At 38.8% G+C, this 19492-nt stretch overlaps 2 protein-coding genes across 4 annotated transcripts in view; both read left to right on the forward strand.

The window, feature by feature from the left end:
- The window catches only part of LOC135270206 (cyclin-Y-like protein 2), a 281562-nt gene that overhangs the window by 22421 nt on the left and 239649 nt on the right, over positions 1–19492 (forward strand). The gene's annotated exons all lie outside the window — the stretch shown is intronic.
- LOC135270208 (cyclin-Y-like protein 2) lies at positions 1710–18799 on the forward strand. The gene is made up of 9 exons (XM_064365559.1): positions 1710–1803; positions 3522–3556; positions 7592–7692; positions 9905–9940; positions 13070–13121; positions 13916–14035; positions 14945–15111; positions 17198–17360; positions 17551–18799. The coding sequence occupies exons 5-9, from the start codon at positions 13086–13088 to the stop codon at positions 17659–17661; spliced, it is 597 nt and encodes a 198-aa protein (XP_064221629.1). The 5' UTR covers positions 1710–1803; positions 3522–3556; positions 7592–7692; positions 9905–9940; positions 13070–13085; the 3' UTR covers positions 17662–18799.

The following is a 19492-nucleotide window of genomic DNA, read 5'->3' on the forward strand; positions in this document are numbered from 1 at the left end:
CTGTGACACAAAATGTGTCTCCAGGTTTATTCTGGTGACTTAACAGACTTTATTTTCCTCCTTATTCTAAAACAGAGGTGGGGATGGTTTGTGGTCCAAACTTTCAAAAGACATGAAATGTCAATGTAGGCTTTTAATGTGTAAGATAAAGATTGAGGGTTAAAATGCCAGACCTTGCCCGTGTAAGAGTGTTTATTGCCATGGCTTTCTCTTTTTCCTTCCCCCTCCTGATAATAGCATCTTGTTCAAAGATAAGAAAGTTGAAGTTTTTCAGTCTCTACACTGCTGGGAGAGGCAGGGACCTGGGAGGGGGTCAAAAAGAGAAAACAACCAGTTGGCTTGCCTGTCAAATTTTGCAAAGATAGGAATCTAAGTAAAAATAATTCTGGGTGGGCCGGGCGCGGTGGCTCAAGCCTGTAATCCCAGCACTTTGGGAGGCCGAGGCGGGTGGATCACGAGGTCAAGAGATCGAGACCATCCTGGTCGACATGGTGAAACCCCGTCTCTACTAATACAAAAAATTAGCTGGGCACGGTGGCGCGTGCCTGTAATCCCAGCTACTCAGGAGGCTGAGGCAGGAGAATTGCCTGAACCCAGGAGGCGGAGGTTGCGGTGAGCCGAGATTGCGCCATTGCACTCCAGCCTGGGTATCAAGAGCGAAACTCCGTCTCAAAAAAAAAATAATAATAATAATAATAATTCTGGGTGACAATATGGTTCTTGAGTAAAAATTAGAATTTGTAAAATAGGAAACATTGTATCACAAAGATATTAAATCCAGTTGGCTCATGGGTGTCATTTAAATGCCAGAGATTTCATTACTGTAGAGAAAATGTCTTATAGCTTTTCTATTGAAACTTTGGGCTCTCAATTTTTTAAGAGGTAGGATAACTAAGACTCATGATGAAAGCGACTTTGTAACTTGGAAGTACTATACTCACCTTTCAAGATATTTAAGGATTTCCTTTAGCATAAACAAATACATTATGTGAATGAATTTATTAAACCTTTATGCACAAAGCACGTAAGTACTTGTGTAAACTTATACTCTGGTTGATAGATGGGTAGTGTTGGATGAGAGCCCAAAAACAAGGCTCTTTATTGTTATTCATTAGGATTATGACACAGTTTATGTATGTCTCATTTGGCCCTTTCCAATACAAATAAGGCCTGTGTATGTTTTCCGTATGTATTGCTAATGAAGAAATGAAGATATAGAGCTCTCACATGACTATGGAAGACAGCTACTCAACAGAACTAAGGTTCTGTGTCTTCAGAATGACATGGAAGTGACATACGTGTTGAATTGACTTTTTAAAAATTTTTAAAACTTCAGAACGTGTGTCTTTTATTTTGCCTATAAAATAGACCTGTCTTTTAAAACATACTGCCATCTTGATGTATTTTATGCAGAGTTGATTTTACACAACTCAAAGGGAACAGTTGCCTCTTCATTTTTTTGTTGTTGTTGTTGCTGTTAAATAAAGGAGGGTCTCACTGTGTTACTCATGCTGGCCTCAAATTCCTGACCTGGATTCAAGGGATTTTCTTCTCTCAGCCTTCTGAGTAGCTGGGACGACAGGCATGTGCCATCTTGTCTGGCTCCATCTTATGTCTGTACATTCATTTCAATGGATAAGAATAAAGGTAGAGGTAGTTAAATGGCCTAAATACAGCAGTCGAAGAAACGAGTTGATAAACTGTTATAAGTGATCACATCTTTTTTCTTTTCTCCCTCTATAGGTAGGGCTTTGGAGTCCACCCCTTCTAACCATCCAGAAGCAAGGAAATCTCGAAGACGTGGTGAGGCAACGTTGTTTTTTCTGCCAAGAAAGAGTGAAAACTCTTGTTTGATCAGATGTGTTATAGAAAGTATTTAGAAAAACTCATATTGGTTTAAATTTTTCATATTCAGTTGTTATTTTAACATGTGGTATACTTTCCTTTAGTTGTTACTGTGTTAGTGAAAACATGTCAACTTTTTGTTTAAACATTTTACCATCTTTTTCTCAACACAATTTGTCATGTGATGGAGGAGTCTTAGATTTCTCTTGATGTATAATTCTTTGTCCCTTTTCCCATGCTCCAAAGAGTACATTTTAAAGGTGAATGATAGAACTTAGGCTTCAGCTTGGTTTTCATTTAAATAAATAACAGAACATAGTTGTTCATTGTCAGGGATTGAATCTGTGATTTTGGCCTCCTCTGACACAGTCCTCTGACCACATGTGTTTATCAAATCCATGTTTATGTTTTCGAAACTTTTAAGTTATTAACCTTTTCATTTGATGTGATGTAAATTGAAACACATTCTACTCCTGCTTGTTTTCCTTAATGTTATGTGAAATCCCGGCTTGTTTGCTAAGAAGCCACACACAGCCAGGTTTTCCAGTTGATTTAAGCAGCAGGAATACAAGTGAGGATCTGTAATCATATGTGAATGTTATTTACCGTAATGCAGCACAGTCAGATATGGCAGTTTGTAACTTTTGTTTTTGTAATTTGAGTAGACTTCACCTGTCTTGAGTTGGTTGTTTCTGGCTAGAATTTGTGTTCATTTTTGCATTACTATAAAGATTTACCTAAGGCTGAGTAATTTATAAGAAAAAGAGGTTTAATTGGCTCATAGATGTTCAGGTTGTACAAGCATGGCTTCAGCATTTGCTTCTGGTGAGGGCCTCCGCAAGCTCACAATCATGATGGAGGGCAAAGGGGAAGCAGGTGCTTCCACACTGCGAGAGGGTGGGGCGGGGGTAGGGGGAAGGTGCCACGCTCTTTGAAACTACCAGGATGAGAATTTGCTTCTTACTCTGGGGATGGCACCAAGCCATTCATAAGGAATCCACCGTCATTACCCAAACACCTCTCACTAGGCCCTATCTCCAAGATGAAGGGTCACATTTTAACATGAGATTTGGAGGGGGAAACATCTCCAAACCAAATAAGAATTGTATTTCCCAGTTCCATTCAGAGCCATGGGCTTCTCACACCTAGAAAGCATGGAAGCAGAAAAAAGAACAGCTATTCCATGTTAGTAGATGACCAGTAAGTGTGGTTCGAAGTGCTTAGAGGGAGTCTGGTGCATCTAGAGATAGGTGCCTGGCCAGGAAGTAGGTCTTAGAGCTGTCAGCTCTTAGATTCTGGTAATTAAGCTATGTGTAAATGCAAAATGGGAGAATACTAATGGATCATGGCTCATATATGCAACAGGTAAACTTTTTTATTAGCTAAATTTTTCATCTGGCCTAATTTTTTGCCCTTTTCTTTTGTACATGAGTATTGTTTCATTCATAGGTAACAAAAACAAAAAGTAAACTAGGTCAAAAAGTAAATCGAAGTTTTTAGGTTTTACTTTATGAGATGTATCATGCCAGATAGTTTAAATTATAAGTTGTTGAAAATCATTTTTTGAAATGGAATTTTATCTCATTTTATATGGGAGTAGTCAGTAAGATGTTAACAGCTACTTTTACTTTATATTATTTGTGTGAGAAGTGACCAGTTTGTTTTTTCGTTCTTAGCGCACAAAAAAAGACGAAGCAGCTATGCAAACCATGTAAGTACACACGAATAAAGGTGAGAGATTGACAGTTTGATGTAAAAGTATCTCTGGATTCGTTTAAATTAGAATTGGGTTTATATTCCTTTATTTATTATTAATTGGGTTTAATTCCTTTAAATTTAAAGGAATCTCTTGATTTGTATCCAATTTATCCAGAAAAGTCTTGAGCTTAGTGTGCCCACCTTTTAAGGATTTCTGACATTTAAGTTAAATTTCAATAGTCTTGTTGTGCTATCAAGATCTGCTTTAAATATTTAATCTTATCTTTCATGAAATAACAAAAATAGAAGAGCTAAGTTAATTGTCAGTATGCTCTATTGACCCTCTGTCACAGCAGGCGAAAGCGTATCTTCCTTGCTAGCCATGACCTTATTTTTCTCCCTCTGTTTCTTTCCGTTGTAGCACACTTTTTAATTCAATCCGTAACATTGACACGATGATGTCTGTCCAAATAGCCTTCACTGCTAAATCATATGGTGTTTTCACTGTGTCTCTGCATTGCATGTTCCTTCGTTTGTTCTCTGAAACAGTTTTGAAATTTGAGCACTTCTGCACTTCTTCTGGATCATCTCTTTTTTCCTAGCCTATGCTGGTTTATCCAGCAGTAAGTAGCCTCAGGGTGGTCTGTCACTTTGTTAAATAATTTTAATCATTATGATTAAATTATCTTTTACATATAATTGACATTTCACATCCATTATTTTTTAGCATGAAGCTAATTTTCTGACTCTATTCATTGGCCTGTTTTCTACCAGCTGTTTTCTCGCCCAAGTGCTGTAGCATTTATCACATGCCTTTCAAATATATTTCCCATCTGCTAAAACATATCTGTTCCTCTTTTTTTTTTTGGTAGGGGGTGGGCAACTGTCTTTGGCCTTTTGTCATTCTAGTTCAGTCTAGAGCGGCTTTCCCTAGATAGGCTCGATGTCTGCTTTTCTGTGCTATCTCTTTAAAGTCTTTTTGATCTCACATAACTGCCGGCTTGTGTGGGATCGCCTGAGTCCTAGATTCTGTGTTTTCTTCTGTCCTGTTATCCTTTCTAGTTGTACTTGAGCACGTTTTCCCGGACAGAGATGTTCAGAGATCTGGCCAGTCTTAAAATCCTTCCTTCTTGATACAGAGTCAACTTCTAGGTTGAATCTAAATTTTAGGCTTCTGAAAATATCCTGCAATTGTGCTCTCATCACAGTGTTGTTCTTGAATCTGTTGCCGTCACGCGATACATTGTTTCTAACTGCGTTTTATGTATCTGTTGAAGCTGTTTAGGAGCTTTCCTGTCTCTGAGATTCCAGAATTTCATAACATCTTGGTGGGGAATCTTTTCATTTTATTGAGGCTGCTAAGTCTGCAGACTGCCTCTTTCGGAGAATGTTTCTTTTTTCTCTGTTACTTTGTTTCGGGCAGTCTTGTTACTCAGACACTAGACTGCTTAGACGAGTATGTCTGCATTGGTTTTAAATATTTCCCCTTCTGTTGTTTTCAGTTTGTCTTTTTATTCTACTTCTGGGATATTCTGTCAGTTTATCCTCTACTATGTCTATTGAATTTTTATAGTTTTTAGGGTGTTTTAAGATTTTTTTAAAGTTTTGCTCCTGATTTTGACTGGTCCCGTGAAATTTTTGTTGTTGTTGTTATTTCAGTCTCTCTTGTTGGAGGCTTTTCTCCAATGTGTGGTGGTCCCTGGCTTACTTGATTTGAAAGCATGACTTGTGTTAACTGATGGCACCAGTGTGAGGTTTTGGAAGCCAAACTAGCTTTTCATTTGGGGGACCTCAGTGTATTATCTGGGGATCTTTTTATTCGAGACAGTTCAGTTTCTTGAGAAGGATCTCCCAAGTTCCTGCCTGGGAAGTAAAAGCGTGGCTACTTGCTTTCCAAAAGCAGAGTTAGGGAAGAAAGTTGGAGTTCCATTTTTGGTGTACCGTTTTGTTTATATCTCAGGTTTAGGCCATGGTAGCCGTGAGGCAGAAATTCTCAGGTTTGGTGTATTGAGGGAACACACATCTAAGTTTCTTATCAGATGGGAGAACAGGTGGACTTGGGGCTCTAATCACAGATTTTCAACTGACCTTGATGGCTTTTGCCCTCCTTTTTATATTTCACCCTACTTTTCAAAGTGCTGTTTGCCTTGAAATTCACAGCCTGCCTTTAGCTCTGCAAGACAAACTGCTCACTTCTGTTCCAGTCACTTTGTTTTTCTGTTTTTCTTTATTCTTATTTTTTTAAGACCTATATTTCAGTGTAAATCAAAGTTTAATTTCAATATCATTAATGATATTTACCAAGACAATTCTTGAGTGATGTATCTATAATAAGCATATTACAGTTTTCTTCTAAAGCCTTGTTTAATATTTTCATTCAAACTTTATACACTGTCATATGATCCCATTACTTGACAACATAGATGGAGCTGTTTTCATGAATGCTCACTGTGTTAGACATATTTCAGTTAATTAAGATTTGTTTATTTTTAGCCTGGTCAGCATAGCAAGAGCTCATCTCCTCAAAAAGGTGAACTAAGAAATTAGCCAGGCATGGTGGCTTATGCCTTTAGTTTTACCTGCTGAGGTGGCTGAGGCAAAGGATTGCTTGAGCTCAGGAGTTTGAGGCTGCAGTTAGCTATCATTGCACCACTGCCCTCCAGCCTGGGCAACAAAGTGAGACCCTATCTCAGAAAAAGGAAAAGAGTTACTAATTGTTTAAAAACATACCTGAAATTTGTTCTGCCAAAAAGCAGAACATAAAGATCATAAAATTTCACACTCTGATTTATGCTGACTGAAGTTAGATGATTTGTTTCTTTTTGTGATTACCTTAAATAATACCTATAAACAGTAAACTGTTAGTAGTGTTTTTGGTGTAATTAAATGTAGTAAGACTGAATGAATTTGTCAAACACTTGTCGAAGTTTTTGATTGATTCAAAATTCTGTGCTCAGCAGCTAGAGATAGGAAGAGTAAGAGCCTTCCCTTACTCTTATGGAGTGGCATTCTTTCTCGTGAGGGCAATGCTCTGCAAGTATTTCCTTGCTCGGGTGATGGGTACACCAAAATCTCACAGATCATCACTGAAGAACTTGCTTTTGTAACCAAATGCCACCTGTTCCCTCTAAAACGTATGCAAATAAAAAAAATTTTAGTATCTTGTAATCAGTGGTGAATTTGACTAATCAGTGTGCAAAGAAACCGTTTTTGGTGTGGCTGCTGTCAAAGAGATCGATCCAAGAGGGTAGATGGAGTCAAGTTTGCTGAAACCAGGAAAGAGAAAGGCAGTAGGCAGAGAGCAGGGGTATAGCAGGAAAATGCCTAGGTGCAGGTCACGTGATTTATAGAATGAAATTAATCAAGTTTTGAAATGAATGGTAAGTTTTCTGGGAGTCTCATTTGAGTCATGTGATGGCGGTCTCATTTAAACATGAAGGAAAAGTTAAATTTTTAAGCTGTCATCTGTTTTCAGGGTGTGAGAGAATATTTAAGTGATACTTTTTTTATCCTCCACATAAGAAAACAGGACTAGAGGAACCTATGGCTTCCTCACTTGGTAGCCCAGCAGCCCTGGCACACAGAGCCTCTGAATCTGAAACACCTATTTTGTCACAATTATCACCTGAAATAATACATTTAGGACTAGTAACTCAGTAAATGCATCAGTTTTATATTCATTGCAATGAAATGCCCCTGTACCAGTATTATTTAATACGTTACATTTTATTGCAGTAAGTAAATAGTAGAAATTCTCAGCTGCTTTATGTCACTGTTGAAAAAAACAGTGAAATCTTACTCATAAAATCCTTGTTAGGTTTGGTGACAGGTACCATATTAAGAGGAGCATTTTATAATCCATATCTCAAACATCATCTCTGGAAGTTAACAGCCTCCAACGGGTTTTCTGTAGAGTGCATTGCACACGATACCACACTCAGGCAGTTCATGGAGTGTAAGGAATATCTTAGTGCTTTGTCATTTGACATTTTAACTGAGAAAAAAATACACTTTGATAAGTTTACCATATCCTTCCCTTCCTCTTCAGGTATCTACTGGGCCTTTACCGCAATTATATAGTTCATGCTCCACCATATTCATTGATGACAGCACAGCCAGCTGCCCTAATCTTACACTGACACTAAACGCGTGAGTACAACTGTACTGCCAAGGGACAGACTCCTTTATTCTAAAATTATTTCAGCCATTTGGTTGTCCTCTTCAATCACTTTCAAGAAATTGGAGTCAACTATATATTGATATCCAGATTCTAAATATTAAATACCAATTTCTCTTTTAATCTTAGACATCGTGGTGGAAGGAAAAATCAGTTAGCAAGTAAGAAATTTCAGAAAAAGTGTAGCTATTTATTTGATGCCTTTATTAAACCTTAAGGCAACGTTGAGTGCAGTGAGAAGGATAGGTTCCCTTTATTGAATTTGTGTGTGTGTGTGAAGAATTAGTTTGTTTAATAAGTTGCAGGCCTAAATCAACATGTACTACTTTGGACATTAGTCTTGGAGGAAGGAATAGCTTTTTCTCTTCTGGCACCACAGTGTATCTGCATTTGAATTTCTCCCATTGTGCATGAGCACCTCATGGGCCACAAAGATGCACTTTGAGAGCACCCTGAGATGAAGTTTATTTGAAAAGGAACAGCCACCAACACCAACACCACAGGGGCTGTCCGGTGTACATTATCATCATCTCCTTGGGTCATGAGTGTTGATTTTTAGAACAGAGTTTGGAAAGTGCTAATTTAGAATATTAATGTCTTTATTTTTAATTTTACTTTTAATTCTAGAAACATAACTACTTAGCTTATAAACAATTTTGTTTAGAATGCACTAGCCTTTTTAGCTAATTTGATGGTCAGTAACTTTTACTTTAATTAAAAATTGCAAGTTTACACTTGTAATAATGCCACTTTCCTCTCTCCCTTATAACAATAGTTGAGATGAAATTGTGTTTCAGCAAAAACTGGACTCAAACTCTGTCTCAGGTTCTGAGCTTTGGGACCTGTTGAGTAATCACTAAATAAATGTCTGTAGTCAGGCAAGTCTAGTCAGTCTTTTTATTTATTATTTATTTTTGAGACGGAGTTTTGCTCTTGTTGCCTAGGGTGGAGTGCAATGGCGCTACCTCAGCTCACTGCAATCTCCCATGTTCAAGCGTTTCTCCTGCCTCAGCCTCCTGAGTAGCTGAGATTACAGGCATGCACCACCATGCCTGGCCGATTTTGTATTATTATTATTATTTTTTTAGTAGAGACAGAGTTTCTCCATGTTGGTCAGGCTCGTCTCGAACTCCCGACCTCAGGTGATCCACCCACCTCGGCCTTCCAAAGTGCTGGGATCACCACATCACGAGTCCCTGGTTTCTTTTGAATTCAAAAGATTTTGATGTGTTAGCATACCATTCAAAAGTAGCTTTTAAGGTTAATCTTGCTCAAAGAAATTTCATGCTTTTTTCCTCATTATTCTAATTTTTAGAAGTCTACTTTCAAAAGTAAAGTAAGTTTTAACTTGCCATCAGCAAGTTAAAATTTTTTTTTAAGAATATTTGCTATTGGTGAAATATAGGTTTATTGAGCAACTTAATAGGGCAGATTGGCTTCAAGAAAAGATTTTGGAAAATATCATGAGTTAGTAGTGCACTGTTATCAATGGGATAGATGGAACTCACTGGGATCACTTTTGCAAAGTTTTTCTTCAAAATGCGTGTCTGCAAACACATGCATCTTCCCATCTCCACTTTCCCTCTAGCTCTAGGCACTGAGAAGCCTTTTAGGAAAATAGGATCTATGTGAGGCATCTTCATGTAAAGAAAAAAGTATGCCATAAGATTCTGATTTTCACCCCAACTCAATCATTCCAAATGTTCCTGCGCATTGAAATCACCTGGGAAACTTTTAACAACAACCCACGATGTCCAAAGTTATATCCAATGCTAATTAAATCAAAACATCTCATGTTTAAAATGAGGCAATTATTGAAGCTTCTCAGGTGATTTTAATGTGCAGCAAAATTTGAGAGCCACTGCCTAATTTGAGTTTTAAATTGCACAGGATGAAAGGTTTTGTGGGTAGAAGAGCATATAAGGGAAATATGTTATTATTTATATATTATAATAATCAATAGAAACACGTCTTCTGACAGCATATTGCTTTGCATTTTGGTTCTCACGTTTTTGCCGAAAGCCAAGAAATGAAAACAAGAAAGTGCCCTTATGGTACTGTTCTGAACCAGAGGATTTTAATTTCAGGGCCACTAGGAGAGTTTCCTCTGCACCCTTTTAAAAATATGTCTTCAGGCCTAACCAGTGATAACATCTATTTTGATGAATGTTTTTCCTTCCACAGTGTGGCCTTGCAGATATATTATCATATCAAGCTAAGGTGAGCTTTTTAAAAACCTGTCTTGTTATTCTAGCTAATTACTTTGCAAGCTGTCAAGCTCAGTGTTAGGTCACAGGTCTAGACATCATAAGCTGTATTGTGCCGACTAAAATATCGAGGCAAATTATGTGTGTTTTCTTTGGACCTTAAGACTCTCTTAAATCTTAAATGACTGGGAATCTCCAAGAGTATGTGTTTATATTGATTATATTGATAGTTACTGTTGTAGAAGTATAAAATTGAGATTTTTTTTCCAAATCTATTTTTAGCTGAGATTTCACAGCCTTACCACTGTTGATATTATGAGCTAAATAATGCTTTGTCCTGTGCTTTGCAGAAAGCTTAGCAGCATTGATGGCCTGTACCAACTAGATGTCAGTAGTAACCCATGACCCAAGTTTTGCCAACAGAAAGTATTCTTTGAGAACAATATTGTTAACATAAATTTTTTAATGAAAAAATAACTTTTTTCTCATGTATCAGGAAACTGGAAATTTAAAAAAAAGAAAAAATAACTTTTTTCAGCGGAGAGTTGAGTAAAAAGTGTGTCAGGTATTTCTATTGTTGAAAATCTCTAATGTGGAGCTTAGTAGAACAAAGCTGGGTTTTCTAGCTCTTTCTTTGCCATTTGCTTTAAAGAATTTACTTTAAGATGGCTAGGCATGGTGGCACATGCCTGTAATCCCAGCACTTTTGGAGGCCGAGGCAGGCGGATCAGTTGAGGACAGGAGGTTGAGACCAGCTTGATCACCATGAGAAAACACGTCTCTACTAAAAATACAAAAACACAGGTGGGCGTGGTGGTGCATTCCTATAGTCCCAGCTGCTACGGAGGCTGAGGCAAGAGAATCGCTTGAACCCAGGAGGCAGAGGTTGCAGTGAGCAGAGAGATCGTGCCATTGCACACCAGCCTGGGTGACAGAGTGAGACTCTGTCTCAACTTAAAAAAAATAAATAAATAACGAGGCAATAACATGACCTAACATGCAAATGTGTAGTTGGTAAAAGGTGTATTTTTAAAGCTCTGAGACAGTTGTGGGTATTCATTAATGCTAAGTCAAAACTCCACAAGGGCTACTTTCTTCAGTTAGTTACAGTGGCATTTTACGTATTACTCAATGTATTCCATCAGTACTCAGTCCTCTTTCTTGCATGGTAAATTGTTCTTTTCACCCATACTTGCATTTATAATCTTAGGCATTAGTTATTTGGAATATGTTGGTTTATGTTTTATTTTGTCAAAAATTACTTTCAGTTTAACCACCAATCTTATTTTAAAATATCTTTAAATACTGAAAAGCTGTCAAGCTATAGTAGAAAGAAAGAGTTTTTCAGAGTCCTCGGGAAAGCTTAAATTTTATCATTGGGAACAAATACTTATTTTCCTTGAAGTGACAACCTCATGTCATTTATCTTTGAGAATGATAGTTGCCCTTTTTTTTTTTTTAGACCAAGTCTCACTCTGTCACTTGGCTGCAGTGCACTGGCATGATCTCAGCTCAGGCAGTCCTCTCACCTCAGGCTCCTGTGTAGCTGGAACCACAGCCATGTGGCACCACGCCTGGCTAATTTTTGTGTATTTTTGGTAGAGACAGAGTTTTGCCATGTTGCCCAGGCTGGTCTTGAACTCCTGAAGGAGCTCAAGGGATCTGCCTGCCTGAGCCTCCCAAAGTGCTGTGATTTTACAGGCGTGAGCTGCTGCACTGACCCAGTTGTACTTTTAAATAAAAATGATGTCCTGTGAAAAAAGTGATTGTTCAGCTCACAATTAAATCATGAATTCTTTTTTTTTTTTTTTAAACACAATGGTACCACAGTCGGCAGAAGCACTTCTTGTTAACTTTCCACTGATTCAGAATTTTAAAGCTACATGTCAAGATTTAGTAACACCATTTTTTACTGCTTCATCAAAGACATTCTTAAGTACTTCAGCCTATCTTTTTAAATTGTAATGGACAATAAAGCATAGAATGTAATTGGTACCACTGCCTTGATTTAGGCTGAGAAACCAGCAGTTTTACCCACTTTTGCTTCTATACAGTCATGGCAAGTGTCTATGAAAAAGCAGGCAGTGTCTTTGTATTACTTTCATAATTAAAAAAATGTTATTATCAGCTTTCTCAGATTGAATTAGTATGATTATCAGAACAGTGTTGGGCACGGTGGGTCAGGCCTGTAATCCTTAGGAGGTCAGGCAGGCGGATCACCTGAGGTCAGGGGTTCAAGACCAGCCTGGTTAACATGGTGAAAGCCCATTTCTACTAAAAATACAGAAATTAGCTGGGCATGGTGGTGGGTGCCTGTAATCCCAGCTACTTGGGAGGCTGAGGCAGGAGAATCTCTTGAACCTGGGAGGTGGATGTTTCAGTGAGCCAAGATTGCACCATTGCACTCCCGCCTGGGCAACAAGAGTGAAACCCTGTCTCAAAAAAAAAAAAAAAACAAGGAAAGGAAAGAAAAAAGAAAGGAAAACAAAGAAGGGAAGGGAGGGGAAGGAAGGGGAAGGGAAAGGGAAAGGGAGGTGACCTCTTAGGCCTTCTGGAAAAGGGTCTTGGGGATCCCCAGAGGTCCACAGAGCACATTTGGAGAACCACTGGTTTATTACACAGCACAATGCATTAGTTTTATGAAGTTTAAAGTTTGTCAAAGACTGACCTCTTTTAAAATAAGGCAGGTGAGTTTTTAATTCAAATAACAGAAAAATACATCACGAGACTATGCTACAGAGAACTAGAGAGAAAGAGAGTTAGAAAATCTGAATCACTTTTTGATTTATTAAAGTTCTAAAGACTTTATTGCCCACCACCACTGCTTCGTCAAATGTTCTTGTGTTTCAGTGTGTGGTTAGAAGAGTGAAAATATGTTTGGTTTGTTGTCATTGCCTGTTAAGGGTCAATACTTACAGGCAGTTCTGACTGGTTATCATAGAAAAGAATTCATAGCACGGGACATGTTGTGCCGAGGAAGAAGTCAGGAAACCCTCTGCAGGTCAGGATCCAGGTGAAGAATTTGTAAAAACTGTTTGCTTTGCTGAAATAAGCCCCAGAGCACATAGGAGGCATTATTTCACTAAACAGTTTACTAAGATATTGAACAGTTTTTGAAGTAATGCACATTCTTATTTTATAGAGATGCTGATAGAACTATGGGCATCTTTGATGAACGGTTACACCCATTTACAGTAAGTGGCACTTTTACTGAAGTTGTATTTGCATCATAGACTGGCATTTGTTTCATGCTGAACTCGAAGTCATCGTTCTTTAAATCCTCTTCCCCATTTTGTATTGCATTTAGTCATCTTAAGTGCTGTAAAAAGAATATGCTGGAATAAGAACTGATCTGTAGCTCTCTTCAGTAAATGAGCTGGTATGAGTAAATATAATATCCAAATAATAGAAAATGTATCTTTTAAAAAGGCAATTAAAGGACAATTACATATACTCATATTGCAATAAGCAATATGTAAGTACTTTTCACACAGAAGCTATGAAGCTAGTTAAAAATAATTTCAGTTTAAATCAACTTACATGGTGTAAAAATTTTAAAATGTGCTTCCTCAGGTACATAATAGCCACATGTGGCTAGTAATTATTGTATTTAACAGCGTAGGCTTAGAGCCTCATGGTTACAGGAAACTCTGTTTTCTCAGTTTATTGCTGAGAAGAATGACATATGGTCAGTAAGACATTAAAGCCTAAAAGTAACTTACATTTGGATGGAATCATGTTGGGGAAAGAGTAAAAAAGAACCATAATTTCCTGAGGCTAAGCTCATATTATCTTTTGGTGAATGCTGATGAGTATTAAATCATTATGGTATTTTAAGATTCCACTGTTCATATTGTAAAATCTAAAAGACATCTCACTAATCAAAATTACTGTGATACGATGGGCACAAATGGGAACACTGCTGTTTTAAGAGCACTTTAGGTTTTTTCTTCACTGGATACTTATGTTGCATTTTTTCTTCTTTCAGCAAGAACAGCTTCCGGAGGTCTACTTTCAGTATAATCCTGGACGCAAGTTGATTTTCACATTTCTTCGTTCTCTATTTAAAGTCAACAGGCTAACAGCTGACTTGGCAATCAGAAGTTTGGTGAGCTATTTTCGGTTTATAAAGCATCTTTAGAAATTGGTCTTGTAGAGCAGACTGGCCAACATGGTTAAACCCTGTCTCTACTAAAAATACAAAAATTAGCCAGGCTTGCTGACATGCCCCTGTAGTCCCAGGTACTCAGGAGGCTGAGGCAGGAGAATTGCTTCAACTCAGGAGGCAGAGTTTGCCTTGACCAGAGATCAAGCCACTGTATTCCAGCCTGGGTGACAGAGAGAGACTCCATCTCCAAAAAAAAAAAAGAAAGGAAACAAACTAAATTGATCTTGTAAACAGGGTGGCATGGTCCTGTTTTTAAATAAAGGTAGGTTTCTGAAATTATCTCAGAACTTTAAGAAAAACGTATGAAAGCAAATATACTATTGGAGTTGAGTCATCATCATGGCTTAAAATGTTGCCATTGCTTTTCTCATCACAGAACAATTGCTATGAAAGGCAGCAGGAAGGATTTCTGATTTCTCCTCCCACACTTGAGTGCACACATGCACACAGTACGCACACATCCAAGGCATGTGGAGGGCTTAGAATGGGGAGTAGTAGCAAAACCGTCTGGTTGATGGGCAGGAATAGATGCCTACATCTAAGCTGAGTCCCACGCTGTATCCCCAGGCAATTCTGATGCATGTCGTGATTGAGAGCTGCTGCCTTCAATTCATTGTTCCTTGGATGTGCCTAATCTACCCCTGCTGGGCAGAGTAGGTAGCAGAAATATTTGATGTATGATCGTGATATGGTCCCTTGCTTGGCCTGGTCAAGCAAAGCCTTTGTAGAACATAAGAATAAAAGGCACTTACTTTATGGTCAAAACCAGAAGTATTCTGGTTTTTCACAAGAGTTCTTATCACGACACTTCAACCCAGCTAAGTCACAGGCCGGTCCTCTGTTTTGCAGGTGTACATCGAAAGACTTGTAAATGATGCTGATATCAACATTTGTCCAACCAACTGGAAGAGGATAGTCTTCGGAGCCACTCTTCTTGCCATCAGGGTTGTGCACGACGTGGCTGTGTGCCATGAGCACTACTGCAGGCTCTTTGAGAACATGACAGTTGAAGATATGTGAGTTTGTATGGTTTTGGTGAACTTTCTAACCATTTTTGAGTACTTTATTTGCTCCCATAAACTTAAGCACTTTAAGAAATATTTTTAAAGGTTACATTGTGCAGATAATAAGAACGGACATGAATGACATGAATGCCACATACTCTCTTCTCCCCAGCTTTAGAACAACCATTCCTATTTTTCACTGTTCATTGGTAGGTCTTGGTAAATTGCTGTTGTAAATAATCTCATAAATGGAAAAGTATTTTTCTGGTGAATGTTTTTGGCAAATATCTTACCAGTGTGCTGCCAGAACATAATAGTACAGTAGATATCCTTACGGCTTTTTACAAGCTGTCTGCAAGTTCCAGTCTCTTTGTAAGGAGCACATGTCTGGCCTTTGAAATAATTGTTTGGCCATTGACAGGTCTGGGGCCTGTGGACTGGGGAAAATGTATAGCTTCACCCCGAGTCATACATTGTGTACTTGCTTTTGCTGGTGTTCTCCCTGCTTTTATCTGAAGATCTGTTTTCTGGAAACCTTGAGATACAGAATAGCCACAGATCCCTGTGCCCCTGTCCCGTCCCTCTTCAGAGTGTTGCATCATTGGGCTGATGAGTTAGAAGTTCCAGGGCTCCCCTCAGGCAGTCTGAGAAACGTTGCTGGAGCATCACCCGATGCTCGCCACATTCAGGAGGTTCCTGGGGTACTCATGCAACCACAGCAGCACTTGGGAGGGCTCTCAGTCTCACTCCAGGCCCATGACAAGTACTTTCATGAAATGAGTTTAGTTTAGCCAAGATGTCTCGCTCTGATCTTTCTTCCATTCGAAATGTAAAGAGTATTTCTGTCCCATAATAGCGACAGGTAATAAATGGCATCCATCATTTCTGTCATCTGATCACTATTGTGGTGCCTTGGGAGTGAGCATGGAGTCTGAGTTGTGCAATGGAACCCTCAGGAATGAGCCCCAAGTTCAGCTGTAGGAGTGCAGAGGAGGCTGTCACCTCTCTCCTCATCCCAAACTTGTGCTAGATGCAGAATGGACCGCAAGCAGCTGTGCCCTGTTTGGACATGTGCATAGGAATCCACGTGCATAGGCTGTATTTGTTTCCAAACAGAATTTGGAGCGATTGTAGTAGCTCAGTGTGATATTTTTAAATAGAGAAAAATTTTACTAACTGACAACAGCAACAACAACACAAAACTGCCTATTAAATTCATATAGTAATCTTTTTTAAAGAGTATCTACAAAACTGTAACCAAAATGTTTTCTTGCAAAAGCAGCCGAAGTAAGTACAAAGACCCTTTCCAATGAAGAATCACTGAGAAACAAAATAGAAGTAGTATAACATTTACTTATGTTCATTTTTGAAGACTACACAAGAATCATTTTGCATCAGGCTTTCCAATTTACAAACATTGATAGGATTTCCCTCTAGGGGAAGTTTTCACATAAACGTTGAAGAAGTTCTTAAAACTGAAAACTTCTCTGTATTTGGTATTCGACTAGGGTTCCAGTCCTATATGCTTTCTTATATTTATAAGGTGTATCTGCAGTGCGTGTTATCATGAGTCTTGGGCAAATATCACGTAAATGAAGGCATTTCTACATGCTATACATTCATAGGTTTTATTTCAGAAATGAGTTCTTATCTTCATGTGGAACTGTAACAGCTGAAGACCTTACCACATGTTTGTATTTATAAGGGTTTTACTCCATTGAGTCCTTTCATGTTTTCAAAGAAATGAAAAAACTGAAGGCTATGTTTCTTAAGATTACGTTGTTTTTCTCCATGTTACATTTGAATATGTCTTTGAAAGCACGTGGGAAAGTCTAGTTTATTAACATGTTTTTTACATTCAAGTTTCTTTTCCAGTATAAGTTATTTCTAAGTTTTCAAGGAATGCTGGGAAAGTTGCACCCTTTCTTGTATTTCTTTGATCAATAGGGTTCTGTCCAGTGTCAGTTCTTTGATGCATTCTAATAAACTAGAGCATGGGATGGCTTTACTACAGTTCTTACGTGAGAATAATGTTTTTGAAGATGGCCCAGTGAACTGACATTGTCTCGTGTTGGTTTTGTTGTTTCTCCTTCCCCAGGAATGAGTTGGAAAGGCACTTCGTGGAGCTAATTGATCGTAATATCAGCGTTCCTGGCAGCATTCATGTCGGATGCTACTTCGATCTTCGTGCCTTGGCACACAAGCGTGGCCTGCGTTTGCCAGTTTACCTTCTTGAGAGAGAAAGAGCATGGAAGCTGGGGGTAAGGCTACGAAGTTACTAAGTGGGTTTTCAGTCAAACACCAATGCCAGCATCTGTGACCAGGTCATATTAAGTAGTGATTAGAAAAACGGAAAGCTTCAAAAATAACTAACATACTGAAGAGCTTATTAACCTTAAAAGTTTGGAACCCTTTTTAAAATTGTACCTCTTTTCTATTTGACATTCTTAGGCTTTTTCAAGGCTAGAACAAGACAAAGTCTTCTATACTGCTAAGAAAATTAGGTCTTTCAGTGCTGATGACTTAATTGGTCTTCAGCGCGCTAAGGCCATCCTCTGCTGAATGAAGAAATGAGGGGTAGTGTAACATCTGAACCCCTCATCAAAAAAGGCAGGAACATATCACCTCTCCTGCCAAAGAAGTGGAAAACTTAATATTTTCAAAAGAAGAAACACCTCAATTCAAGTGAACTCAAGGACAACTAAGATTCTACTTCCTAGTAAAGAATGGGACCTTGTCAGGGCAACAACACACTCTTACACTCTTCGGTCCCTTTTAATGTCAACCGTGTTTTAGAAACCACTCCAAAGTGAAGGCTCCTTCTGCCCCCAAAAGAAAAGAAAAAGCAATGGGCCTTCATGTCGGTACCAGCTGTATGTACAGTATGTACATTTTGGGGCTTTGTATCTACAGAATAGATAGAATGTAGATGAGAGATTTAGTGACGATATGAGTTTGGTCAGGTGCATTTGTCACCGAGCCAAATGAGGCTCATCCTAAGTCAGTAGTTGAAATGCAGGCGTTCGGTAGTCTTTATGATGTTCGTATGTGTGTAGTACCTGTCCCATGCAGTGGAGGCACTGTCCTGTTAAATCCAGAACTTCCATATCTGAGCCAGTGCTATTTTATTTGTAGACAATTAACTTGAACCTTTACATTATTACCGGTAGGTGATTATAAATCTGCTTTACCCTTTATCTAAAAAGCTACATCTTTGTGGCCTTAAGATTTTCTTTCTCTAACCCCAGTTTCCATTTCTTGGAGACACACTGCTGGCAGCCAAATTAAATGCCTATATTGAGGGGAAAGACAGAAACAATTCCGACCATCTGGTTTTTTTCAGTATTGGAAAGGGAGAAAAACTCCCCAAAGACAATGAAAATTTATTCCCTAGCAAGATTGTGCGAGGCCCTGCAAAGTAAAATGCCCTGAGGCACACCTGGGGGCACAGCGCAGCGTCTCTCAAGAAGGTGGTTATCGAGTACTTCGGTGAGCAGAATAGGGGTGAGAGGATCCCCACAATAGGATGTCCTGACTTACACTGGAGTCAGGCGTGTTATTCCAGCCAGGAGTGTCACTCTTGGCTGTGTCACCTTGAAAAGATTTATTTTCTTATTTCAACTTGCATTTTTATTAAGTATACAATGAATTTTATTGATAAAGCTTGGAAGATGGGAAAATATTATCAAAAAAACATAAATTGGGAGGCCGAGGTGGGTGGATCACGAGGTCAAGAGATCGAAACCATCCTGGTCAACATGGTGAAACCCCGTCTCTACTAAAAATATAAAAATTAGCTGGGCACGGTGGCGCCTGCCTGTAATCCCAGCTAATCAGGAGGCGGAGGCTGAGGCAGGAGAATTGCCTGAACCCAGGAGGCGGAGGTTGCGGTGAGCCGAGATCGCGCCATTGCACTCCAGCCTGGGTAACGAGAGCGAAACTCCTTCTCAAAAAAAAAAAGAAAGAAAGAAAGAAAGAAAAAGTGAATTGGTCTTTCTTTCTTTTTTTTTTTGAGACGGAGTTTCTCTCTCATTACCGAGGCTGGAGTGCAATGGCGCGATCTCCGCTCACCGCAACCTCCGCCTCCTGGGTTCAGGCAATTCTCCTGCCTCAGCCTCCTCAGTAGCTGGGATTACAGGCATGCGCCACCGTGCCCAGCTAATTTTTTGTATTTTTAGTAGAGACGGGGTTTCACCATGTTGACCAGGATGGTCTCCACAGGAGATCGAGATCATCCTGGCTAATAATAGAGTGAAACCCCACCTCTACTAAATATACCCAAAAAAAAAAAAAAGTTTTATTTGTTCTTCTCCTAAAAATGTGTAATAAGTACCTGAGGTCGATATTTTTTGTGGATGATTTCAAGCAGAATCTCAGGGCTTAGTTTCAGGAA

The sequence above is a fragment of the Aotus nancymaae genome, unplaced genomic scaffold, assembly GCF_030222135.1.
Source record: "Aotus nancymaae isolate 86718 unplaced genomic scaffold, 86718_ANA_hifiasm-v0.15.2.pri h1tg000006l, whole genome shotgun sequence".
In the NCBI taxonomy this organism is placed as follows: Eukaryota; Metazoa; Chordata; class Mammalia; order Primates; family Aotidae; genus Aotus; species Aotus nancymaae.